At 45.5% G+C, this 27,202-nt stretch overlaps 1 protein-coding gene and 1 long non-coding RNA gene across 2 annotated transcripts; one reads left to right on the forward strand and one right to left on the reverse strand.

The window, feature by feature from the left end:
- Positions 1 to 2,616: 2,616 nt before the first annotated feature.
- map1lc3b (microtubule-associated protein 1 light chain 3 beta) lies at positions 2,617 to 10,999 on the reverse strand. The gene is made up of 4 exons (XM_035396679.1): positions 10,756 to 10,999; positions 8,127 to 8,182; positions 5,787 to 5,893; positions 2,617 to 4,503 (listed from the first exon to the last, which is right to left on the reverse strand). The coding sequence occupies exons 1-4, from the start codon at positions 10,793 to 10,795 to the stop codon at positions 4,329 to 4,331; spliced, it is 378 nt and encodes a 125-aa protein (XP_035252570.1). The 5' UTR covers positions 10,796 to 10,999; the 3' UTR covers positions 2,617 to 4,328.
- Positions 11,000 to 13,742: 2,743 nt separating this feature from the next.
- LOC118215719 lies at positions 13,743 to 26,776 on the forward strand. The gene is made up of 3 exons (XR_004762878.1): positions 13,743 to 13,839; positions 16,400 to 16,444; positions 26,692 to 26,776. It is a non-coding gene; the product is annotated as an uncharacterized LOC118215719 (long non-coding RNA).
- The last annotated feature ends 426 nt before the right edge of the window (positions 26,777 to 27,202 follow it).

Here is a 27,202-nt window from a genome sequence, read left to right on the forward strand (position 1 = left end):
AAGCCCAGAATGTCCCCTGTGAGGGTACTCATACTAATGAACATGCTGGACTCAGTACCAGCATTTAATGTGCAATGCAAAACTGCTGCAAACAATCAAACCAGAGGCAGCTGGACTAGAGTTTCTAGTGCTGATGACACTAAAGGGACAGGAGTTACATGAGGAAGGAAAGACAGAAGGAGAATTTTCAGCCTCTGAAACAGGTCTGCTAGGGTCTTCCATTTCTAGAGGAGGGCTCCCCCTAGAGGAGAACTCCTCCCCCTACACACTATGCTCACTTTGCCACGTGCCTCTCCTGTTTTTCATGCCTAAAGGCTTACATAACACACCATATATTTGCCCTGCTTGTAGTTACTCTTGAGCTCTGAATGTCAGCACGTCTTGGTGAGCAGCCATTGGTTGTTTTCTCTCTGCCCCACGGAGTAGGGGTGGGAACAGGAAGAGGCCTCTGGGTCTTAGTTTGTTGGTGTTTTGAGCCCTCAGCTTTGACTTCCAATTTTTTTTAGAAACAAAAGATACAAGAGGGCATGGGAGAGTGAGTGAGAGAATTAAATCAAATTAGTGTACGACCCTGTCTCCCCGGTCCCCTTCTCTGATTCGATCATTTAGTTCCATTGACTGAAGTGGCCAACATGCCTGAAACAGGAGGGTGTGGAAATAACAGGGGTAAGAAAGTAAAGGGAGTCCAGGTGTCTCTGACCTCACACAGTGCAGCCTGCTTTCTTCATTGCCAGTATTGTGCCCAGGTCTGTATTACTGTGTTAACACAGCAGTTGCCAGTGTTCCTACTGCACAGCACAGCACAGCACAGTGTAAATACAGAAGTGCCTGTGTAGGAGTCTGGACTGTGCCATACAGTAGTTACGTTCCTAATGCAATTTCAAGGCGAATTTTCAGGGGAATGCGAAAAAAACAGTTCTCTTGCGCCAAACACACGTGTTTCAAATTACTTTTCCTGGCGTAACCATAACAGGCCGCACCTACTGCAGTCAGTAATTACGTGACTAATCATTTTCACACGTGAGAAAACGTCAAAGACGGGGTAAGTTTTGAGCAAACTGAAACTGTTTCCATTTGCCTTACTGTTTATTTATAGCAATCTTTTTGCATTTAGCCAACCTGTCAAAACTAGCGTTGAGTCGTAACAGTGCTATTTTCTTGGCACGTTAAAGATAATTGTAAACCGACATTCACACGTAGCTAGCGAAAACGCAACCGGTGTAGATGCCTCGCGGGCTCTTTGGACAAAGTCTCGATCATCTTCTCACCCAGTCACCTCGAGGTAGCAACGCTCGGCACGCGCGTGGCGTGTCAATTTTGTATAATAGTGTTTTCAATATCTGGCGTTTTAAACAGTCCGACGTGAGTTTGAATGAGGAACTTGAGACTTGGAACCTCTCGTTTCAGATTTAATTATTTTCAGTCAGGTTGCATGTAGCCTTCTATTGCTTTTTGTGCATTAAATACAAGTTTTTAAGCGATAACATGCAGCTGATTTGAAGTGTAAATCTTTTTTGTATTTTATTACTCAATGTTCAAACAAAATGTTTTGTTTTTATATATTGTACAAAAAAATTAAGAAAAAAAATTAAATGCTGAAAAATATTCCCCTGGAGTTCAGTTAATTTGTGTTTGTGGCGTGCAATTTAGAAGGGACCAACACCATCCAGGGGAAGGGCACACCGGTATTGTCAGTTATTTAAATGGCGTTCCCTTTTTTAAAATCATAAAATACATTCTGTTCCACAAGTATTCTATAGTGAAGGAATGGTGTTGGTAGCAGTTTGGATGTTGTCGAATCCCATCTCTGTCTCTGTGTTTAACTACCTGTGAATTTTTCAGGGTATAGCTCCTCCATATTTCTGTGCCGTCTTTGCACCATAAAATTGTGTACACTCCACTGCTTACACAGTCATATGTCTTTTTTTCAACACCATTCTTTTAAGTGCTATGCACTGCACCCCATTGTCCTGAACAGCATGAGCACTGGACTGAGCCAGGCTTTCTGGATGGACAGATCTAATGGTCGGGGTGACGGAGGTCGGATTTATGTCAATAGTGTGCACAGCCACTGACCTTCATGTGATCCTTACCAACCCGCTGACTGGAATGAGCCATTTTTTTCCCCAAATCTGCACAGATGTCACGTAAATCCCTCCTCGCGGAACAAACTCTGCATGCTCAGTCGGGACTTGTTTCAGGAGGTGTGTGTGAGGTCGGCACAGACTCTGCAGCAGAGCTGGCTAATGTTGGGCGCGCTGTTGGGTACCGCAGATTCGGGCCTGTGATCAAGCCTTAAACCCAGCGTACCACTGCCACCGCGTCAGACCCCGATCTGTCCACTTACAATCCAGCTTCTGCCCGTGCTGCACTGCATTACAGTATCCAGGATATATGTCCATTATATGAGACTCTATGATCCATGTTACAATACCTGATCACACAACGGAGAGAGATTGGTAATCACACACCACTACAGCCATGCAATAGCGCCCTCTTTAGTCTGTGGACTAATACTATTGTGAAATAACAGATGGTTGGACCTGAGGGGAAACCATAGATGAAAGAGGAGACCAAGGCAAGGACACAGAAGAAGCACGCAAACCACACGAGGACTTTAATATGTATATGAGCTTCTGTTTATTCCTTAAAATACCGGCATAAATACAAGAGAGAGAGAAAGGCTTGTGTAATATTGCTGTGGATGTGAAGGTGGGAGAGGCGAGCTCTGTGCACGGTGGCGCGACGGGAGCGGAGAGGAGAGCTCTCTCCCTCCGCTTTCACACTCACTCGTTCACATCTGTCCTTTTAGATACGCGTTTCACACCACAGTCGTAGCATACAGTTGTCTTATTATCGGGGAGGGGAGGGGGGAAACAGTAATACGAACGGAAACAACAAAGACAAAGCTTTTAGCAAAGCCAAAGGGTGGAAGGCATGGAAAGAGGTGAGGTTCTTCTGAATACCGACAGAAGAAGGGGGGAGACAGGGGGGGGACAGAGCAGAACACAGAAGAGGTGTAAAAAATAACCCGAATAAACAATTAGAATATTCTAGAAGCGCACAAGAGCCAGGAGCAAGGAGGGTTCTGATCGGCTGTGGTCCAGTTCCTCTAACCAGCCCAGAGACTCCTTGCTGGGAAGAGAGCGGACAAAATGGTGGGCCGTGTTCACCGGGATCCGGCCTGGTTAGAACCCGACAACAGCCCTTCACTGCCCCCCACACTCCTAGAAGTTGCCTTTTTAATTTTTTTTAAACTTTTTTTTTTTTTTTTAACAAGCAGTTCCACTCGCATTCTCAATGTACTGTACTTGTCCGATTTGTATATTATATACATTTTCTTGCTTCTCTAACTCTACAGTCTAGCAGATGGTCAGTAGCACTAATTTCACCCATAATTCCACACCGTGTCCAGAGTTCCACATTCCTAGCGTGTGGTGTGGAGGAAATCGGGAGGTGACCGAGGCAGATAAAAACCTATCTTTAAAATTAGTTTCTTTCAATGAGCTAAAAAGCGACCGACAACACAAACCCGTTAAAAGAAAGAGAAGGGACCGACAGAGGGGGAAAGGAAAGAGGCTGAGAGTTGCCAAGCTATTTACTGATAGTCAAATCGGGCAGTGCAAATCATGCTGTGGATAAACGGTGCCAGCAGCCAATCAGATTCCCTCCACGAAGCGGCCAATGAGCTCGTTGGTGCGTCTCGGCTGCTGGAGCACCATAGAGCCCCCTCCACTGGCGTGGTACAAAGGCGGCACTAGCAGCGTCGTCTGTGCCAGAACAGGCACTCAATGTGGGTTTTAGTTTAATTTTAACCAAACCCCTTACTCTTGAATGTGTCAGCAGTGATGTCATTTCCCCCCATCATCCTAAAATGCAGTGTAATCAGTTTAGCAACTCAGCCAGAGAGAGAGAGGAGAGAGAGACAGAAAGAAGAAGACAGGAAGTCTGATGATATTGTTTAGTTCCAGCTGGACTCTGGATAAAACAAACATCGCTAAAGCCTCACTTGGGCATGCTTGGGGCCCCAATCCAACTTATCCACAAACAAAAAAAAAAAAGACAAACATAATCAAACCCTCATCCCTTCTCAGAGATGTAAGCTGAGCAGCGGGACTGGGTGGGAGGGGCCATGAAGGACCATTATCCGAAGGGGGGGGGGGGGTGTCATCTGATTGGCTCCTATTGTTGTCTTATTTTGGGATGGGGGATGGGGTGTGGGTGAGATTTGGGAATGGGAACAGGTCTGTCGTTAGAAACGGGGATGGGAGTTCTGGCGATGACCGATACGGGGCGTTATGGGGGTGGGAGTGGGGGGTGGAGGGGTGTTACAGGTCGATCTCTGCCCCAAACGTCTCCTGCGAAGCGTAGACCATGTAGAGGAAGCCGTCCCCATCCTTCTCCCTCTCGTACACCTCGGAGATGGCCGTGGACACGGACACCATGCTGTGCCCGTTCACCAGCAGGAAGAAGGCCTGGTTTGAGTTCAGCTGCAGGCGCCTCCTGGTGGCCAAAGACGGAACAGCATTCAGAAGCTCTCAAATCACACCGACTCAAGCAAGTCACCAAAGCGTGTCCGAATTTGGCTCTAACAGGTTCCTTTTTTTGGAGACGAACATCAGTGAAGCTGCATGCTGCTAAGTCTTTAACCTGAAACCCTGTCAGGCGTTTAGCTCCAGCTATGCGTGATGTTCCTGAACATATGCTGTAAAACTTCCAATTAGTATCCCCGGGTTTAATCGCTAACCACACAAAGCCCCAGTGTTTGCTGGAGACTGGCGTTTGTTGCGTTTCTCACTTTCCAGTAGCCTTCACCTCATTCTAAAACTGGGCTACTGGTATTGGAAACTACCAGGGTCTACATGCAGCCTTTCAGTCATGCCTCAAGTCATGATAAAGACTGAGCCCTGAAAATGGGCTCCCTGTACATGTACAGTGATGGCCTACAGGTAGCCTACTTATCTATTTGTGCTATTCTTTTTTTCCCCTTCCTTTTGCACGTTCACACAAGTGCCTCGGTGCAGCTTCCACTGAATGTTCTTCAGCATGCTTGACAAAATCTAATTTTAATTTAATTTCAAAATGTCTCTGGAGCCATACTCATCTGCAAGCTAGCTACCATATGTTAGATGAGCAGGTGTGGGATTCTGACAGATTGCTTCCCTGTTGCCAGGGTGATGCATTTTTTGCTACCTGCCATTTAGGTTTTGCTTTTGGTTTTTAGTTTATGCTTCCGGCTATTAGGAGACTGGCTCTTTTTAAAAGACTTGCCGTCTAATGTCGGTTTCATGAGATTTGAGTTGAACACTTACAGATGTTGGGCTAACTTTTTAGTCTTTGTGTGATATATATAAAAATCATACAGAACTGATAGCTCATGAACAGAGGACACAGGCAGAGGTACAGGAGATTCACACGTATGATGCCAGGCCAAAACACCCCCCCCCCCTCTTGCCAATCCCTTCAGTAGATGAGGGACAGTGTAGAAAAGGAATCAATCGTGCCAAAGCATGCAATGCTGCAGCTGCTTCTTCTCACCCAACCCTGGGTGATGCTAACGCTAATTACGCTAGCCCCCACTTGGGCTAATGGCCACAATCGGCACTGGCACATTAGGGACTGGATCCCGTATCGTGGGGCCCACCCACTCAAACAGGAGAGCAGTGCCTCGATGGGAAGGGCCGACCAGCAGCCCCCTGCTGTTCCTGTTTTAGCAGAATGTCAGATCGGCGCGTGACTGTGACCATGACTATCCTAACCGTGGCGCGGTCAGCGGTCAACTGTACCTGATGATTTTGATCAGCTCGCTCATGTTGACGTGGTCGGGAACCAGGAACTTTGTCTTGTCCAGGATGGGCAGCTGCTTCTCACCCTTGTACCTCTCGATGATCACCTGTAAATGGGACACGCGTTGCTCAGTGACCATACCGGGACACCCCTGAAAACCAGCACCCGCATCCCAGTGACCTCATCTCGGTTAGCATTGGTTTCCGCCTTGCTACACTCCCATGAATGCCATTTTTGCCCAGTTTCTTTCTCACTGTGGAGTCATGAACACTGACTTTAGCTGAGGCTAGATGGGCATGCAGTTCTTTGGATGTTCTCCTGGAATCTTTTATGACTTCCTGGATGAGTTGTCACTGCGTCCAAGGGGAAATTTTGGCTGGCCAGAAATAACTGATAAGATTCACCACTGTTCCAAGTGTTTTCCATTTGGAAATAAAGGCTCTCACTAAGTCCCAGAACCTTAGAAATGGCTATGTAACCCTTTCCAAACTAATATTTCAATTACATTTTTTTCCTCATCTCTTCTGGAATTTCCTTTCACCATGGCATAGTGTGCTTGTAGAAACTTTGTGGTGACTACTTTACTCTGATGGTAAGGGTCAATATGAGTGGGGTTTAAATTCAACTGGGCTGGCCCCAATAAAGCCTGTCTGTTTTCAATCAGCTGAATCTAATTATAAATTAAATTTTGTTAAATGAGTAACTAAGTGGGCAATTACTTTTTCACATGGGTAATATGGGTGTTTCATAACTTTTTTCATCCAATAAATGAAACAATATTTAAAAAAATGTTTCATGTTTACTCAGTGTCCCTGTATCTAATATTACATTTTGTATAAAGATCTGAAACCATTCAGTGTGATGCATATGCAATAATAGGGGAAAATAGAGAGGGCAAATACTTTTTCACAGCACTTTACTTACTGGTGTCGGAGTGTAGCACAGTGGGTAGGGAACTAGACTTGTAACTGAAAGGTCGCAGGTTCGATTCCCGGGTAGGACACTGCCGTTGTACCCTTGAGCAAGGTACTTAACCTGCATTGCTTCAGTATATATCCAGCTGTATAAATGGATACAATGTAAAATGCTATGTAAAGGTTGTGTAAGTCGCTCTGGATAAGAGCGTCTGCTAAATGCCTGTAATGTAATGTAATGTGTCAAACCGGAAGTAAACTGTTTCGCTCCATTAAGCCTAATGGGTATGTGAGTCTTAACCCTGTTTTCATATTCTTGCATTAGTTAAGCATGTATGGAGAAAGAAGAATGAAAGGAGCCCAACACTGCTTTGTATCGGGTATACAGCTAACGTAATGGGCTGGCTGGCTAACACATCTCAAAACCTGAAATTAGATTAGTGGCACAGATTCACCCGTTCCGAAGGTGTACTGCAGCTTCTGACTAATCGGCTTCACTGCCGTTATCTACAGTTATTAAGTAGTATCCATTATTTAATGAATCCCTTCAAATTATGGTTTGAAGACTAATTTCACCATGAATTTTACACACCTTCTGCGTACCACGAGTACAGGCATTTCCCCAGGCCTGGCCTATGCAATTGCCCATATAAAAAGAAGAGAGATACAAGGAAGTCCTTGCAATCAATGTTCTGCTAATTCGTATTACATTTCAGTCCAATGCTATTTACATTTCAGTCCTTTGGCATGAGGTCCTGTGTTTGAGAGCAGTTTGTGCGATGCGGAGTATTTGTAGCGATGAGCCTTATTGCAAGTGACAGATCTGTTTCCTTTCCTTTCCCCATTCCCACCCCCACCCCCAATGGCCACTAGGGACAGGAACCTGAGTAGAGTGGAACACCCATCCACAGTGGTGACCATGGCGACACTGGAACTCCGAGGTCTTTGGCAGGTCAGGAAATTCTGTTTTTTGGAACCAAGTGGCTTTTCATACACTTAACATACACACACAAACACACTTTGTCTCTCCCTCTCTTTCGCACACACATTGAGTTAGGGTGTATATATCTCATCCAGCGCTCCCCCCCCCCCACCTTACCCTTCCTCCCCCCTGGGCAGCAGCTGTGAAGTTGGTGTGAAACTGGATCCTATTAATACTTGCTTGGGTGACAATCTGGATTGTTTGCCCTGCTACTGCATTCATTCTGAAGGATGCACCTCCTGTCCCAGCTGGCCATTCCCATAATCCTCTCTGCTGGTATAATGTATTATGCGGATGTCTACATCCACAGCATAGCCAACAGCAAGTATCCATCTCTCCCGCTCCCACTCCACCCCCCACAAACACACACACACACACACACACCAGCGCATGCATAGACACACACACACACACACACACACACAGACTGAGGTGATACTCACAGGGATCTTGTTGGGGTGCTGTTCTCGGATGAGTCTGACATCGTCCACTCGCTGTTCTGTGAAACCCAAGCCAGAAGGGACAGTAATGAGGGTGGAGGGTGGACTGGGTATATTTAGCAGAGCACTTCATCACTGACACGTGCATCGCTGAGCTGTCACCGGGGCGATGACACTGTAGATCCAGTGACTGACCTGGGGCCAGCTGGCCCAAATTTAATTCTGACTGTTCTCACTGTGCAAAAGACATGGGACACTGAGCCAGGGACAGTCATAGCTTATATGAACCCCCCCACCATCCCCCAACCTTCAACTCTCCAACTCTCTTCACTCACTAGCAGCTAAATCCTATCCTGGTGCTTTTAATTATGTCTCTGCTGTGGAAAACTTCACTAACTGTAATGGAATGTTTAAAAAAAATGGATAAAAAGGCCAGTCTGTGTTAATGTCCTTTATATAAGAAAGGGATGGCAAAGCAAAGTTACTCTACAGTAACGTTATCTCTCAGCAGGTGTATTAACCGGCCCTGCCCAAAGTCTTCACTGAGGACTATGACTTTTAGGTCTGATTCCAAAGCAACGGTCACCATAGCACCCGATAAGACTCCGCACTCTTTGTCCACAGCGTACAGAAACCCTGGCACGAACCGCCGTAATAGATCACGCGGTAGGTACCGGGTATCGACCGCTTATGCTATGAAAATCCCCTTCCCCCCCCCCCCATAACTCTTCTCAGAAACTGGTAAAGAGCGAGTGTTTCTATTTTGTTTATAAGGCGCTTCCATGGTCGACCGGTTTGAAAACAAAACGTTTTCTATACTAAACGTACGTGTATATTTAATTAACTTCAGAAAAGTTTTGAATGAACAATTTTTCTAAGGGATACAAGACTGCTTTTGTTCGCCATTTTCCAGCCTAACGGGGTAATGAGCACAGCAGGAAAGTGAACAAGGAAGCGTTCTGTCCACCTGAGGATCAACGGCTGTGAATAGTAACAGCGACTCAGCAGTTAGCAGCGGGGTCTGTGAAAATGTTGTCAGCCGTCACCATAATAATTACTCCCAAATAACCCATCCAAACGAACAAGACATTAACATTAAAGGGACGATGCATGAGATGTACGAAAACCATGTGGGGTTTATAGAAGTCCCTCCTCAAGTGAGTAAGAAGGAGTTTTAAGGAGCACTTTACTCCAAGCTCAGCAGAACTCCTAGCCAAGGTACATATTCTACTGAACGCTCTTGAAACAATAGACGAGTGACAATGCAGGTTACACTAGACAAGGACGCAATCAAGCATTGTTTCTGTGAGTTGAGTGGAGACGCACAAATAAGACACATACGTAACTGTCTCCGCACATGTCAGCTACTGGTAAGCCACATCCTCGTGCGCAACAATTGCGCAATTTGGTAACTTTTAGGTCAACAAAACGGAAGTCGGTTATTTTGGGTTGGAAAACAAGGAGTTGCCTGGACTATACTCCTTAGGGGAAATCCAGTGTCCAGTCACTAAAGCGCACGTTTACATCAGCTGTAATTAAATAAAAATGGTTAAGTTAAAGGTGACCAACTGTAGGTTTAATAGGTTTTTTCTTAAAAAACGCAACTGACAATGGCAGTAGTTTCCGGTAACGTTTGAAAACTCCCCCCACACAACAACCGCATGCGTATGTGCCGTCCCTTTGTGTTTTATCTGCACGGTAAGTTATTCATTGTAGCCATGAGTAAATATGTTTGGGATGAGGGGACATGTACAGCTAGAATACACTATGCTCCAAATCATTTGAACATACACCTCTCGGCCTATTATAGCAACGAGATGTAAAGCTGGGTGGTGAATATAGTGTCAGGCTGCCTTTAGTTAGTTTAATCTAAAAAGGGTCTTAAACGAGCCTTACTGCGACCATTGTAGTCATTTTCCCCAAGCACTCTTTCTGCTAACCTCGGCAGTCTCTCCCATCCCCCAATCCTGCAGCGCACTTCGCCTGCATTGGGAGACCAGCGATTTGTAGCGACTTGTTTTTATTAGCGTCTGCTTTGACAAACAAACTGAAGCACACAACGGAAACCCACCGTCCGTTGATGCATTTTAGCTGCGACATACTGCGCTTCTACCGACAGCGATAAAAAATTGCTGTCGTAAATGTTATTATTTGCAATATCCTGGTTACATAATAGATCTGGCCACTCTAAAATAGGCTAAAAACAAGGATACTTTTATGAGCGACTAGACATCACCCAAATTATTTTTCGTAGCTAACTTACATAATTAGTCTTTCGATATGACGCGGGCCTATTTTGGAGCAAAGAAAAGTCTACCCCCCGTAGCCTACACAATCGGCAAGATGGTTCACTGTATTTCATAATCTGTTTAGTGAACTGAGCAGAACAGCTAGCTGTCGAGCTGCTTCTGATCCCAAGTTTAGCTAGCTAGCCAGCTAGCTTCTTAGCTGCAGCACAAACTTGAAAGAAAAATGATCACTGTCTTATCCTTATGTTAAAACGACAATGGTAAAACTCCCAACAAATGATCTGACTTGATTACACGACAAAACACATGGTTGCAAGGCACTCTGGTACAACTGTTAAGTATGTAGACAATTTAATGTGGAAAAATACTGTATCGATACCTACCAAATGTCCTCCTTTGTTTAAACGTCTTTTCTGAAGGCATATTTCTCGGAGGTCAAACAGCTTCGTTTTAAGGCAAATACGCCTATTACTGATTAACGACAGCAGTCTCGGATAATACTTAAATACTGAACAAGTTTATGTTGAAATCGCAATCTTTTAAAAATAATATTAGCGGCCTATGTCCTGTACGTTTCTGGTTCTCTCCCTTTCTAAAGCTGTCTGTGAAGTCCACCTTAACTAGCAAAACAAACCAGTCAGCTGACCTCTGACGTCATGGGGATAAGGTGTCGGTCGGGACGTTTTGTGTCAGTGGGGCAATCTGTTACGACAGTGTTGGAATATTTGCTACGATACAGTACTTGAGTGAATATGACATCGGCTTGTAATATCAGAAAATATTGTGTGACTAGTCTTGTAAGAAGAATATGAACAGCTGTCGTCACAGCTAATCTCTTCTGCACTCTGAACACATCCGGGAGATCAAGAAAACCGTTCAGGCAAGACGGTCAGGAGCCAGAAAACGTGACCAAAACGCTAAAATACGCGCTGTCATGTTTTCTCAGTTGCGTTTGAAAAACGTACCATCACAGACAAGAGGAACAGACGGAGTTTGAGGAAAAACCGAACCTCGAGACTGGCAGGCAGTTATTTGCATAGGATAATCTGGGTTTTCAACATAGGGTCTGCGAACCCCTGGGATTGTCGAACATACTGTAGATGGTTGCTGGCCAGGTTTAATATGCAGTCACTATATGGACATATACACTGGGGAAAATATTGCTATATATTGAAATATATTCCTCCCAAAAAAGGAAGAACAAATACAGTACAGACCAAAAGTATTAGGCCACTTGGGGTTTAAAAAGATAAACTAGGTAGAATAGAATTTAGTTGATATATGCACATTTATTGAATAATAAACCAAAGTATAACATTTTTAAAAATTTCTACCCAAAATAACACAAAAAGATGAGTTTTACTTAAAAACAATCTTAAACACAACTTTCCTCAAAATAGCCTCCTTTGGCTTTAATTACACTTAAATTATTGTAAGTCTATCCAGCCATTTTGCAAAATGGGAAGTGAAGGGATAGATAAATTGACTGAAATCTTGTCTACCTTAATTTATTTTTAAACCACAGATTGCCTAATACCATTGGTCTGTAGTGTAAGTAAAATAGGCACTTAAGTTCCAAGAAATGTGTCAAAGGAGTTTGGCTTTATGCGTGTGTGTGTGTGTGTGTATGTGTGTGTGTGTGTGTGTGTGTGTGTGTGTGTGTATGGGTAACAAATTAAAGGAAAAACCAACATCAAGTGACTTAGTACTTGGTTAGGTGGCCACCAGAACAGCTTCAGTGTGCCTTGTCATAGATTCTAGAAGTCTCTGGAACTCTACTGGAGGGCTGGAACACCATTCTTCCAAAAGATATTCCCTCATTTGGTGTTTGGAGATGATGGTAATGGAGTGCACTGTCTAACACTTTGGTCCTAAATCCCCCATAGGTACTCAATTGGGTTGAGATCTGGTGACTGCGAAGGCCATAGCATAGGATTCACATTATTTTAATATTCATCAAATCATTCAGTGACCCACAGTGCCCTGTGGATGGGTGGGATTGTCATCCTGGAAGAGACCACTCCCATCAGGATATAAATATTTCATCATTGGATAAAGGTGATCACTCAGCATAACTTGATTTACAATTGATTTGATTTGCAGTGACCATTCCCTCTAAGGGGACAAGTGGACCCAAACCCTGCCAGGAAAATGCCCCCCACAGCATAATAGAGTCACCGGTCCCCCTCGCTGTAGGGGTATTGAGGCCTTTACCATTTCCTTGGTGTATGCCACACATGCACTAACCCACTTGTCGAGAATATAGTGAAGGAGAACTCATCTGACCACATCACTTTTTCCCACATATCTGTAGATCAATGCCTATGGTTTTTGCACCACTGAACTCTCAAATGTGTATTTGTCTTTGTAATGAGGGGTTTATGCACTGCAACTATAGTATCGCCCTCTATGTAGTTGTCGACGGACTGTCCTTGCTGACAGTCTGATCACCTTCACTGACATTCTCAGTCACCTGAGGAAGAGTTACTCTCGTGTTGTTCCTTAATATCGCACAAATGCACAAAGCATCACGGTCCTGGAATGTATGCTTTCGACCAAAATTTCAGACCCAATTAATGATGTCTTTCCCATAGATCTAAACGCAGATGTCTCTTTAGTCACTGTTCGTATTGAAACGCCAGCCATTTGAGCAGTCTTTGTGACTGAAGCTCCCGTCATCCGTGTCCCAAAAATGAACCCTCTTTTCAAGTCACTTCGATTTTTTTTCACTTGCCATCTTGATCCAGAATCAATGTCAAGGTGAACAAAATAAGACACAACACTCTTTGCCTTCAGAACAGAACAGCTAATGTAGGGGAAAAAATGGTAGAAGACAAATTATGAGACCATATTACTTTTCTCCATTGCTCAGGGCTGCAGGTTTTGTGCTCCTTACACCAGGTCCTGCTTCTTTGTGCGTTAGACTTGGATACAGTTTCTGTACATAGTTTCCTGATGACTGACCTGCTTTAAATCCCAGCCTTGCGAAGCTCATGATGTCCAGTTTTTGTTGAGACTGGGTCAGAGAGGAATCAGTCCAGCTTCTGTGGTAATTTATGTTGCTGTAGTTTTGGGGCGTTTAGCCACAGTCCTGTTAAGTGTCCGTCTGTCCAACAGCACGCTTCGACTTGCAACCAGTACCTCTTTGCCGATGCATGTTTGGCATATGTACCCATAATGTTCCTCTCTGTTCCCCTTGCCACCTTAAATTGGTTTGCTATTTTTGTGACTGGAACACCTGTGATGTTTTCGCAGGCTGTTTGACCTCTTTGGAACTCTGTTGCTTTGGAAACTCACTTATCAAAGTACTGATTGTCAGGGCCCTGTTATAGCTCGTACTGCTCGTTGGCATTCAGCTTCGTGTGACTCACCTGTGCGGCCGCCTTTGTAGCTGTTGTTTAGAGCAGTGCTTCTCAGCCTTGGTCCTGGGGACCCCCGGTGTATGCTGGTTTTCATTCCAGCCACAGGTACGATCCTTGAATTTTAACAAGCTGTTGATTTTTTTTTATTTTTTTAAATGAGGTGCTTTTCATATTTGGAGGGATTATTTGTCCTCTTAAGCCATATTATGTCAGAAATGGCCATGCATGCTATGATGAGTAAAAATCCCACGTTCACATTCTCCTTGCTGTCCTATATCACAAACAATTGCATTAAAAAGTAAAAGATTTTAACTGATCTAATGAAAGACAAATTAATAGGCTAGTTTATTTGTTTATGACTTCTGGAGATCAACAACCCTTGTCTTGTTTCTTCTGAGAGTTCTTTGTCTTTCCTCATGGTGATGGAAAATGATTTTTCTCCAAGTAATTGTATTAGCATTATACTGTATGTATATGTATGTGTGCATGTGTGTATATATATATATGAGAGAGAGAGAGCACATATGTTTGGTATTTTACCAGTCTTCTACGATCAGCCATGCATTTATTTGAAAATGCGGCTAAAATGAATGTCACAGAGATAATGTACGGATCACATGACCACAGTCAGAAGGGCTGGCCTGGGAGGGCTGCTGGGCTGCCCATTCCATTAAGACACCGATCAGGTGTACAGATGGGCCCCGCGATGTGGTGTCGAATTGCGCCGCGCACAGGGCTGGGAGGCATCGGCCCTCCGCTACGATAGCGTCCCGTCGTGCACCGGCGAACCCAAACGAGGCCCTGCAGGCCTGGCTGCGAAGCGTCTTCCTCAGACAGGGCCGTGTGACCCTGACTAGCGAACTGCGCTGGGCTAAGGAGCGGCGGATGACATCACAGGCTTCGGAGGATCGAGCCTGAGCTCGTCTGGATCGGCGGTGGGGGTTTGTGGCTCTTCTGGATCGGCGGTGGGGGTTTGTGGCAGTAGGCGCTGGTAAATGCAGTTGGTCATTCCAAACTGAGATGAAAGTGAAAAACCGAGTTCTCGAAAAATTCAAATGATGGAAGGGGCTTTAGAAGGAAAAAAAAGAGAACCGTTCAATGAGGAAAAAGCCGAAACCCGGCTAGCTTCGGGCGTACGAGCACAGAGCAGGAGAGTGAGTGAAAACCCTCCGTACAGAGTGGGCCTATCAAAGATACAAACTAAAAAATAAGGAGACACCAGCTGATTTTGACCACACAGGGTCTTCCTCGGGGCATAATGAGAGGGTGTGCCCATTCTAAATTGGGGAGACAAAGGAGTTGCCTGGGTATTTTGTTACAACCGTGTCTTGCATACTGTCGCACAACTTTATTTAAACGGGATTGTTTCTCATTTGTCGATATAGTGACAGCTGGAGAATACAAGGCCAGGCATGTGTCTGACATCCTGCCTGTAGCTGGCCCTGGGGCTCCAGTGGTCGTTGGCCTGCATACTTATTGGAGTGGGAGGAAACAGCACCCCCTGGTGGCAGGGTGATGGATCAACATAGCTCTTGCTTCTTTACCTTTGGCTTGAGCTCAGAGTTCCTGGTGTGTGGTCCAGCGCTTTTTTGAACCAATGAAAGACAAGGAGGCCCTTTGTGTAGAACGCCCGAGTTATAACTAATTTATGAACCCAGATGGTAAGTGCTAACTGACGCCTTGCACCCCTCCCCGCTGCCTCCGTTCTCCTTTCTCTCACCCTCCTCCTCCTCCTTACATTATCTGCAGATGAGATTAGTCATCGAGGTCCACATATTCATCACCATGTGCTCTCCCGAGTCAGTATTTGTTAGTCAAATTGCTAACCGTACTGCCCTGGCCCCACCTTCCCAAAAGCCTCTGCTGAAATCCTGTTCCTCGGCTGCTGATTGGCCGGCTCGGTGCGTTCAGCGGCTGATTAGCTCCGTTTGCGGTGACTCATCCTCCGGTTCAGGTCGTGCGTACGGCTCTCATAGGCCCTGGCCTCCCAGCCACGCCCCCAGGCCCTTGCTCCAGAGGAATGAAACTTGCCTAAATAGAACAGACATTCAGATGCTTTGCAAAAAAAATACTGTACCTCATGCAATATGCATGAGAATGAGTCTGGAGCCTTAGGAGTTTGGCAGTGCTACCCCACCAGCTGCATGTTCTCCTGGGGCGTAGGTGGAAGTGAGAAGCGACACTTGATGTGTGTGTGTGCGTGCGTTTTGTGTGAGTGTGTGTGTGTGTGTGTGTGTGTGTGTGTGCGTGCGTGTGTGTGTTTTGTGTGAGTGTATGTGTGTGTGTGTGTATGTGCGCATGCATTTTGTGTGCCTGTGTGTGTGGTTGTGGTTGTGCGTATGTTTTTATGTGTGTGTGTGTTTGTGTGCGTGTGTGTTTGCCCTGCTAGCCATGGCTCTTCATTTCAATGAAAAGAGACCTACTTTTTCAGCTTCCTGTAGGTGGTCTGATCACCTGCAAACACCAATTATTATGCATAAAACTTCGCCTCTGCACATCAGTTTGTGCTTTTGTGCATGCTGCTAGGTTGTTTAGAGAGTTAAAAGCAAGCCTGGGACTTTTAACAAGTTATCCTCCATCTGAAAGAATTTAGCATGAGTCATCTTGAGTTTCTGCTAAGATTTAAGAAAAAAAAAAAGAAGTTTTCTTGCCTTTCTCTCTGCAGGCGATCGAAAAGGATGAAGCTGCTTATCTCTGTTCACTCCCTCAGGTAGGCATCTTCGCCCTGCTAATTGGTGCAAACTGCCTTTCCCCGTGTGACACGGTGTTACTGGGGCCAGATTTTGGGGCCACTGGCTTTCTGACTGCACATGAAAGAAAATTACACTTAGGTTCTGGTAATCTGAAAATTGACTGTCTGGCTCGTGTCAGACACGTTGCTTGCCCAATTAGCCAATCCGCAGGCAGCAAATGTCAGGAAGCAGCCTGGCCAGTGAAGCTTTTCAGGGACCAGGGTGGTAGTGTGGCATGATGGGTAGGGAAGTGGGCATGTAACTCATGTTGTAGTTTTGATTCCTTTGTGGGGACCTGCCATTGCATCCCTGAGCAAGTAAATATCCAGCTATATAAATTGACATGTGGAAATAAAAGCTGCTAAATAATTCTGAATTTGCTAAATGCTGCAATGTAATGTGATCGTGGAAATAACGGACAGCTCCGTATATCCAGCAGAGGGCAGTAGTTGTAGCTCGACGGGGACAAAATATTCCGTTGCCTGAAATGTCTTGATCTAGTGCCGCATGTTTATGTACAAATCGAGAAAGACATATTCGTTTTTTTATTAGGACATAACAAAAAAACAGCTTGGCATACAATTTGATTGTCAATCATACTGGGTGACCACAGCAAAATGATAACAATACTATCTATCTACTATCCGTGTGTGTGTGTGTATGCACACTAATAACAAGTAGGCCTGCGTCATGGTTTGCGAAGGGAACCCGCATCCATCGTGGCCTACAATATAATCAGAAAAGACATTCTCCATAGCCAGTCATATTAATGTACTACGGTTTTATAATTGTATGAAACAACTGGCCTGTCCAAACAATCAAACAGTGAGGCAAAACAGTGCTTTCTCGAGTAGCAATGACAACTTCCGTACAGCATCCATCAATAATTAACAGCTCTACAAACACAAAGCAACTCGCGATTGGAATACCGTTGAACGCGAAACTCAATGGGTTAACGGTATAATTTGTTTAACGTTGTGTATCATGGATAAAATAATGTGTTATCTCATTTAATCTAAGAGTGTGGGCTAGTGTATAAATGATTAATACGTTTATTGAGGTCAATTCAGGTCCAATTACTTATGTTCACACATGCGAACGTGCTTACCTGCTTTCGTTGAACAGCTCGCCAAATTAAACACCTATGTAGGCAATATTTCGTCCGACATCAAAGGGGTGCACGTGTACTTTTTCGTTATTTGAGGTCCTCTCTAATTATTGGAATTGAGATTCCCCCTAACAACTACACATACATCAAAATAATTAAATTAACTGGTCAGAACTGCACTATTTGTCTCGTGAGCATATGTGCGATGAACACCCGCTTTGTGCCGAGGCTTATCGCTGATTCATTGCATGGTGGGGCTTTCCTTTTAAAGAATGTGACAGTGAGCGTGAAAGCTTGATACATCAATGTATTTATTATGTACACTTCCTGCAATTGTGGTTGGTTTTCAAGGCACTTCTGCAGGCTTCAACAGCTAAGGTGCTGTACACATGCCTTAGCAATAGATGGCAGTATTCAACTTAAAACTGGAAACGCATGTAAATTCATCGAAGAAGAAACACACGCACGCACACAATGTATATTATATGTAACATTTGTAAGAATGCTTTATTTTAGTGATGTAGGCCGATAGCCTGCGTGTTTAACAGTAACTTGAATTATTTCATTAACCAAAAGAAAACACACACATCCCTAACAAAGAAGACCCGGAAATTCACTTTTTTCCGCTATAGGGGACACGGGTCTATAGTCTTAATCTCAAGGGATAAACATAAATAAAAATAAAATATTTTTGAAAATATTTTCACTGCATCTTGTTTTTATTATCAAGACTCTTGTATTATGTTTAAAAAATACTTTTTTCTGCCGGATCTCAGGAGGATAGACCTTTTGGATCAAAAATAACATATGGTGTAGTACATTTTAATTACATCGTCATCACAGTTAATAGGAGTGAGTGACATTCATAATTCATTATTTTTCGTAATAACTGATATGTCCCCCTTAGAGGTATGTTATTGGCTTATTTTAATGTCCGTTGGTTTAAATGAATGGATGTATAAGATGCTTTATTATATACTTAATGTGTTTTTCTTAAAATGACCTGGGTCAAATCATTATTTTAAATATATTACGCAAATGAACAATAAAAAACAAAACATCTTCTGTCGACAATAGGCGACAATTCTGCGACTGTATCTTTTGTTTGTTATATTGAACATTCTGTAATAATTTTAACAAACGTTTAATTGCCTACATAGCCTATATACCATGGCTGACAATGTACGTAAACACACTGAAGTAGAGGAGAGTCGCTATAAATCTATCGCATCATAAATGTAACACGGTCAATAACATTTTGTATACTGCTGCTACGGTAACTATTTCAGGTCAATTCAGTCCTCTACCTCGTGCCACAAGGAGCAATTCGATTACCTTCGTGAGAAATATTTCTATAAATCTTTTTTGAGTAAGATAAGTAAAAATCTGTTCCGGGATTATTTTCCGGATATAAGACATTATTTCTATTTACATAATTTATTATTTTTTATATAAATCAAAGTATACATCATTTTAAGCAGTCACTTAAAAAGTTAGTATAGTTTTCTGAGTGAATTCTGGTGTGAATTGTTTGCTAGGTGACGAAAATACGCGATGTCCCCGTCGAAAATGTAAACGCTGTTACAATTATGCCGCCTCTGTTACAGTAAACGACTTGCTTTTTTGCTGGTATATGTTTACAGAATATCATCTAAAGAGAAAACGAGTGGGTTGGCCCTCATGGAGAGGGTTTCCGATTTGGACATTACGACAGTAGCTGGTGTAGGCCTACATGCAGTGTCCTTTTAGGGACACCTTAGAGATTTTAAATAGTATTTTATATTTGTTAAAGAGATTAATTGTATTAATCAACGTGTTCGACTTCTTTAATTAGTTCAGTGTTCAATGTTAAACGTATTCAGCTAATTTGCTTGCGGCGTTGACATAACGTCATCCTCTGGATGCTCCAAGTGATTATTGTAAAATTAACAGCCACCTGGGCACAGGCATAAGCACACAAGAGATCGATCTGTATAGTCGGCTATTTGCTTTGTAAAAGCTTTCCTGGGTGTTAAGAAAAAACATAAGCAGCTTTCTTCATCGATTTAGACGTTACCACGACTCAATTCATTGTAAGTTTCGAAGTTGCTTGTGAGTCAATGTGTGCCACAGTCTTTTTTCATAAAATCCTATGCTTCATAACCTGAGGATGTGGCGGGTCTCACATTACCATTGATAATGTGTTTCGTTAACATTAGTATGTGCAGGAAAAAAGAAAAAAAACATTCATACGCGCATTATTGTGCGTTTTCATTTACTGTTATAATCATTCCGCCCCTCTGTTACAATAATACGGACTAGACCGTTTGAATGTAACACCCAGCTGCTTGTGCTTTGATTTAAAAGAATCCGACTTGAACAAGTTATGAACTTAATTGAAACGGATAATGGCTACGGACATGTCAAAGCTGTTCGAAGTAAAATTAATGGTGTTAGGCTAAATATTTTCGGAGTAAATAAGTAGGCCTAAAGTCTAAAAATGGTTATATTTATAGCGACTTTCCTCATCAACCTATCAACTTTTTCTGCTTGGATTCCTTTGTAAAACAACAGTAAGCAAATGCGCATTTTTGTTACGTAGAGAATCATGTCAGAAACGTCGGAAAATCTGCTGCAAAGCCGCCGGTGTGCACTTGTCCGTGCTGGTGCCCCGGGCAATGTGCAGTCGCCTGTGGAAGCTGGGGGTTGGCGCTTGGTCATCTCACTCAGAATCGTTCACTCTCACACTAGTCCAGTGTTAGACTCCAGTCCAGTCAGACAAATGCCGGTGACGACTTATTAAATAACAGAGTTATACTGACATATCGCGCACAAAATACACACAAAAGGGGGAAATAATAGGATTATGATACATTTGTAATAATCAATACATCCTCGGTGTCACCGATCAATTATCATTCAGTGCTGTCGTGCAAAGATGTTACAGCCTATTCCTTGCGTCTTGAAGTAGGCTACTCATCATGAGCTTTACAAGCGCAGTTTGAACATACTGCTCGCCAGAAAATATGTCAGACGCTCGGTGTTCGTTCTCCGTCGCTAATTAATTTCCAATTTCCTATAGAAATCCTGTTTTTTGCATGATAAAAAGGCTGCTGAGTTATGCACAATGACCCTCAAGGCCGTACGGAATCACAGCGCCTATTCCTCACTGGCTCGCTCTAGGCCAGGGTTCATAATTCAGCAAGAGTTGCCATGGTGGTATCCATGGAAACATCCTACACCATGCGCCGAGAGTAGAAGGTAACGCCCACTCTTATTGTTCGGTGTCTGCGATGCATATTCATAGCAGTAGGAAAGCTAAGGCAGAAATGCTTGGGCAACCCTCCACGCTCCAGGCGTCCATTCATTCTTAACTCAGCCACAGTGCACGGAACAAAAACCACGAGCCATCTCTGTTGGCCTTCGGGTCAATCCCGCTGTTCTGACAATTCCATCGGATTTTATTAGAACAGCTGATATTGTGATTTCAGGATTCTTGTCGCGCACGTTAGGCTGTGAGCAGTAGTTATTAGGCTGTTAAATTGACTGCAACATTAATGGTTATGAACAATACATATATATATGTTGAATATGTTAAAATACAAAACTGTAACCAATGATTTATCTGTATTTCGCATTATTGGCATATTATACATATATATGTAAATTGTTTCTATATTGCATTTTGAAATACACATAAATCTGAAATATATGGTGTATTGTATGCACCATCTTGTAAGAAAGGCTGTAATCGTTTATTTGGGCTTGTTATAGGCTATAACTATACATTTTCTTATTTTTATAAGACTTAACTTCTAGCTAATTGTAAACATTTATGCACCCCTGTGAGAGATTGTAGTGAACAGTGACTCTTTCCAAGTCTCTTCTTGCATCCAGTCTGCTTGTCTTCTCCCCCACTTTTTTCTTTTTCACCTCAGTTAGGAACTGCCGACTCTGCCTCTTCACTTAGCACTGCACCGCCCCCACCTGCGCACCAGGACGCCCACGCCCGCATGCCAGGAGCGCTACAGCTGAAGTGTGCGCACTCCTGTACACTCACTGGCGAGGCAGTGACGATTTAACACACTGCAGTCCGCACAGCGTAACACAGGAAAGACAGTGACTATTTTACACCCCATGGTCAATACAGTTCTACAGGACAGCCAGTGACTATTTTACACCCTATGGGCAACTTAGTACTAAAGGAGAACCAGTAACTATTTTACACCCTACAGTCCACACAGACTAAAACAGGAGAGACAGTGACTATTTTACACCCTGTGGGCAACTTAGTACTAAAGGAGAACGAGAACCAGTAACTATTTTACACCCTACCATCCACACAGACTAAAACAGGAAAGACAGTGACTATTTTACACCCCATGGTCCATACAGTACTACAGGAGATCAGTCTGCCTTCCCCCTATGCAGGAAGAAGGGCTTTGGACTTAAGCCTCAAAATAAAACGCATGATTTTCTTGTTTTTGGTTTTGTTTTTATTTTTATTTGCAGGAGACCTTCTTAAATGCACAGAAATCAAGGGATGGCAATAAGCTAAAATACAGACCCGTTTCCCGCTTGAGGAAATGTCCTCCGCGCGTTCCAGCGGTCCTTTAGACGGGTTTGCGCGCCCGCGCCCGCAGCAGGAGACATGTGACTGTGACTCGGGAGCGATGCTTCGTCACAGCATGTGGGGACGGGGACGGGGACGGGGACTAGGGGGGGACGAGCTCCGGTCGCTGAGGTAGACTGTGACTTGTTGTCAGAGAGTTTGTATTTACAACAACAAAATCACTAGTCTTCCACAGCGCCCAGGACCACCTCGGCCTTCGACGCCCGGGACGCCGACGCTCGCAAACCTGGAGCGCAAAACAAACGAAAAGCACGACACGTTAAAACAGGCTAGCTGACGCTAGCGCGCGCCGCGCAGTACGGGCACGGCGTCGCGACGAGCCGAACGCTTCCTCTTCTTCCTCGACACTTCATTTGTCCAAAATGGCCGCCGAGGCTGCGCCGTTTCTCTCCGGGAGCGGAAGCCGTGTGCGTCAGCGCGGCCGCGAGCCAGGGAAGGGCTGCGCGCACAGGATTTACGGCACAGGTGAGCGCAAAGCTTATTACTGCCGGCTGGACCGGCAGGGTCTGCGAACGCGCGGAGTACCTGCCGCAGGGGCGATAAACCCGGGCCTTTAAAAAAAGCCCCGGCCACAGGATGCGCATCAGAGAGGCTTTACGAAGCGGAGCGCGGCCAATAACACCGCGCTTTCCACACACGGCAGATAGAGACACCGGACAATTAATGTGTGTCTGTGCGTGTGTGTCTGTGCGTGGGTGTGTGTGTGTATATCTGTCTGTGGGGGTTTGTGTGTGTGTGTGTGTGAGACTGATGGTGGGTATTTGTGTGGGTGTGTGTGTGTGTGTGTGTCAGTGTTTGTGTGGTTGTGTGTGTGTGGTGAGAGTGTGTGTCTGGGTTTTTGTGTGGTGTGTGTGTGTGTGTCTGTGGTGAGTGTGGTTGTGTGTGTGTGTGTGTGTGTGTGTGTGTGGTGATGAGGGAAGGTTTCAGGTTAGCTCCGTTTAGAAACGTTATTCAATCAACTATTTACATTACACAATCATGGCAATGCTAATGTTGAAATTCCTGTTATAAACTGAAGTGGGAATACATAAATAGATATGCATGCATTTGAACATACGCCACGGCAAATGAACATAAACAATAAACAAGCACAACACGCACACAGCTGGATGGAGATGAGACCATGTCTTCCCCATTATTGTGTGACTGCAGACTAATTTCAAAACTTAAAACTAATATAAAATGTACATAAACAGTATGAATACAGTCGATTCAAGAATCTGCACGCGTCTCTCACAGTGTCTCATTGCTTTCGTAAGACAGTTACAACATGTGGAAACAAAGTATGTTTATTGTGTAATATTATTTGTAAGTAATGGTTTGTGCACAGAGCAATACTGCTTAGAAACAGGCTGTTTGATTAACTGTTACTCTATGGGATTTACAGTCACTGTAGAACGCTGTCTCTAGCCAATCAGCACCCAGTATCGAAGCCACCCGTTTCATACAATGTAATACAATACGATATGACACAATACACACAGGGCTGCCCCCAGCCGACTGAAGCAAACGACCAGTTCACTCCAGATCCGCTCCTCAAAATGAAAAAACGGACAAAAAAAAACACCCGTTTCGAAGGAGCTAATAGAACGATAATACCACTTTAAGACTGAGTTAATAACGCGGTAATAACATGTTAATATGCACCGCTTCCTTTCTACGTGGGGGGTGTGGGGGGTGGGGGGGGAGGAGAGGTACAGCAGGCACGTTTCCCTCGCCGGCAGCCCACTTCCTGTTTGGAACGCTGCCGCTCGCGTCCGGGTAACGCTCGTCCCCGCAAAGCCGAGAAACGGCGGGCGCTGGCACTTTAACAAAACTGCCCGGTGACGGGCAGGCCCTCTAACCACTCAGAGCCTGCCCGGCTCCCATTGGCTGACGCGGGGGGGGAAAATTGATATACGAGAGAGGGGACAAAATGTCAAAAGACCGAACGCAAAATGGCACCTTTGAGCCCCATCGCACTGAAGACTCGCGCGTCCCGAAAAGTCTCAAAACGTTATTAAGACATCTCATTCTCCGCCCTCTCCTCACTTGAACCCGGCCTCCTTCGGCGGACCCCCCTCCGTTACCGGCTGATTTTGACCGGCGGATCTGGCGGTAAATATTTTCGCTAGACCGGCGCGGAGGGCGGGTTGTTTACGGTCGAGCGAAGGCCGCGAAGCGAAGCGCGATCGGCGGACCTGTCCGCCCGGAAGACCCCCCGCGGCGACGCGCGCGCTCCCTTTTTATCCGGAACGTTCTGTGACACCTGAACTCCTGTTCTATGCAAAATGAGCAAAAGGAGCGGCCTTCGACAAGCGCGTCTAATATTAGACGTGCCTTTAGAAGGTCACCGTGACAGGCCGCTAATAATGTTTTGGTTACGCGTGCCCGTGTTCCTGCCATCGTCATGGCGACGGGGTCACAGCGCGATCGTTAGAGATGGAAATGGGGGGAGGGGGGACGAGGGCAGCTCAGTGGCGTAGCGGATAAAGAGGCTGTTACCTGAAGGTGGCTGCCTTGTAAGCATTGTCGGGGAATAGTTCATCTACATGTAGTGAAACCAGTAGTTTAATTATGTTCTACAGCATTTTGCTGGTAGTTCAATTATATTCAAATTTGTGTAGTGCTTGTAGTACTTAATTACCTTTTTGTCATTTTGAGGTGTAGTTAACCACAGGAACTACCGACTACATTTGGCCCTAAAATATTATCTTTCCAAAAATATATCCAAAATAGCACCTCCATAATCTCTTTTCCCTGTAATCCTGATTGGTGAGAAGCACTCTGCTCCTCCATAGTTGGCAACAGTTAATTGCCACACATTGCTGGCTGTCCCCACTGAGCTGCATAGTGGTTCTCCCCGTGTGCAAAAAGAAGGAATTGTTCACGGGCGTGCTACGTCTGGGGAACATAATAATGATCATTTTAAAAAGATTTTTTTTTACAGAGTAGTTTGAACTACATTTTTTGAGTAATCCCTTGTTTTGCGAGCTACATTTCTCGTTAGCGTAACTTGGCTGTAGTTTCAGCTGCTTTCATAGTGAAGTAATTGCCGGTTTGTCCGAATACGCTTGAAGACTGGCTTCCCCAAACGCTGCTTAAGAGAACGGCGCCGGGGAGGAGGGTGTCACGCAGAGCGCTAGGCTACAGCAGGAGCGCTACATGAGCGCGCGCGCGCGTGAGAGGCTCCGGGCGAGGGCGGTGTCAGAGAGCGTGATCACGGGCCCTCGCCGCAGCCGAAGCCAGAAGCCGCGGGGCGGAACCACGCGTGACGAGCGCCGCCTCTCCTCCGCCGGCGCCGCCGTGCCGTTTCACCGTCTCTCCGGCTCGTCGGGGTCGCGCGCCGCGGACCGAGCCGATCCCGGCCGTGGGCCGGCGTCCCGAGGCGGAGCCTCGTAAAACAGGAGCCGGAGCCGCCGCCGCCGCCGCCGCCGCCGTCTCGCGCGCGACGACCGGGCCCCCGAGCCACTTTAAAATTCATTAAGCCGCTCCGCCGTGGCGGGATTAAATGGGGCGGGCGAGAGAGCAGCGATTACACAGAGAGAGAGGGGGGGGGGAGGGGGAGAGAGAGAGAGGGGGGAGAGAGAGAGGGGGTGAGAGAGAGAGGGAGAGAGAAAGAGAGGGGAAAGGGGGGAGAGAGAGAGAGGGAGAGGGAGGGAGAGAGAGAGAGAGAGGGGGGAGGAGAGAGAGGGGGAGAGAGAGAGAGAGGGGGGAGAGAGAGAGAGGGTGAGAGAGAGAGGGGGGAGAGAGAGAGGGAGAGAGAAAGAGAGGGAGAGAGGGGAAGAGGGGGAGAGGAAGAGAGAGAGGGGGAGAGAGAGAGTGGGGGAGACAGAGAGGGGGGGAGAGAGAGAGAGGGAGAGAGAGAGAGGGGGAGGGGGGAAGAAAGAGGGAGGGGGGAGAGAGAGGGGGGGGAGGAGAGAGGGGGGAGAGAGAGAGGAGGGGAGAGAGAGAGAGAGGGAGAGAGAGAGAGGCGGAGGGGGGAGAGAGAGAGGGGGAGGGGGGGAGAGAGAGAGAGGGGGGAGAGAGAGAGAGAAAGAGAGGGGGAGAGAGAGAGGGAGGGGGAGAGAGAGAGGGAGGGGGAGAAAGAGAGGGAGAGAGAGAGAGAAAGAGAGGGAGAGGGAGAGAGGGAGAGGGGGGGGGGGACCTTGGCTTGCTGCTGGCCACCAGCTACCTGTCGACCCCATGCATGCTAAACTGCAGGGAACTTGTCTTGTTAGCCAGGGCTGGTGCCGGACTCCCCAGAATGTGTTTAATTAGCTGAAGCCCCTTTACAGGGAGGAAGGGGGCTATAGATGGGTCTTTCGTGGCACCCTGCCCCCCCCCCTTCCAATTCTGGCACACTCACTCCTGGACCCTTCACTGACCCAGACAGAGAAAAGTTGAAGGTGACATTTGTGCAGAGGAACAAAAGGTCTGAGCCCCCTACAAGCTCGGTCGGCTTCAGCTCTGAGGATGACTGTTTTAAAGGCCAAGAACATCTATTTTCAACCAACCACCCTCTCGCCCTTTCTCCCCGAAACCAGCGCTGTTCCCGCGGTCCGTCAGAACCACACCGGGCGTGCCCACTCACCTGTCAGGCCCCGCCCCACGATGCCACAAACCCCCGGCACGGAACACTGGAGCTGACCTGCAAGGAATCATGGGATACGCAGGTGAAGACACAGTGAGCGATGAAGCTGTTAATTTATTTCTCGGAAACAGGGACAAGTAGAGCCACAGAGCAATCCAAATCATGATGAAGCCAAAACAGAAACTTGAATAGCTAAAACTAAAAACTAAAATAAAAAATGTGATTTTTCTAAACGTATATCTGCCAATCTGAGTGAAATACGACAGTGGCCTCAATTAATGCATCTGTCACAAACGTACTTCACTGTTTAATACATTTAAGATGCGCGTACACACAATTACTTTTTTAATTTGCCAACTAATTAGCCCGTGACAAATGGCAGCAATGTCATGTAATGTAAGCAGATGCATCCGCCAACAGGTGGCCAATGTTTTAGTAAATCGTACACAAAGTCCTTACATATC

The sequence above is a fragment of the Anguilla anguilla genome, chromosome 16 (assembly GCF_013347855.1).
Source record: "Anguilla anguilla isolate fAngAng1 chromosome 16, fAngAng1.pri, whole genome shotgun sequence".
NCBI lineage: Eukaryota > Metazoa > Chordata > Actinopteri > Anguilliformes > Anguillidae > Anguilla > Anguilla anguilla.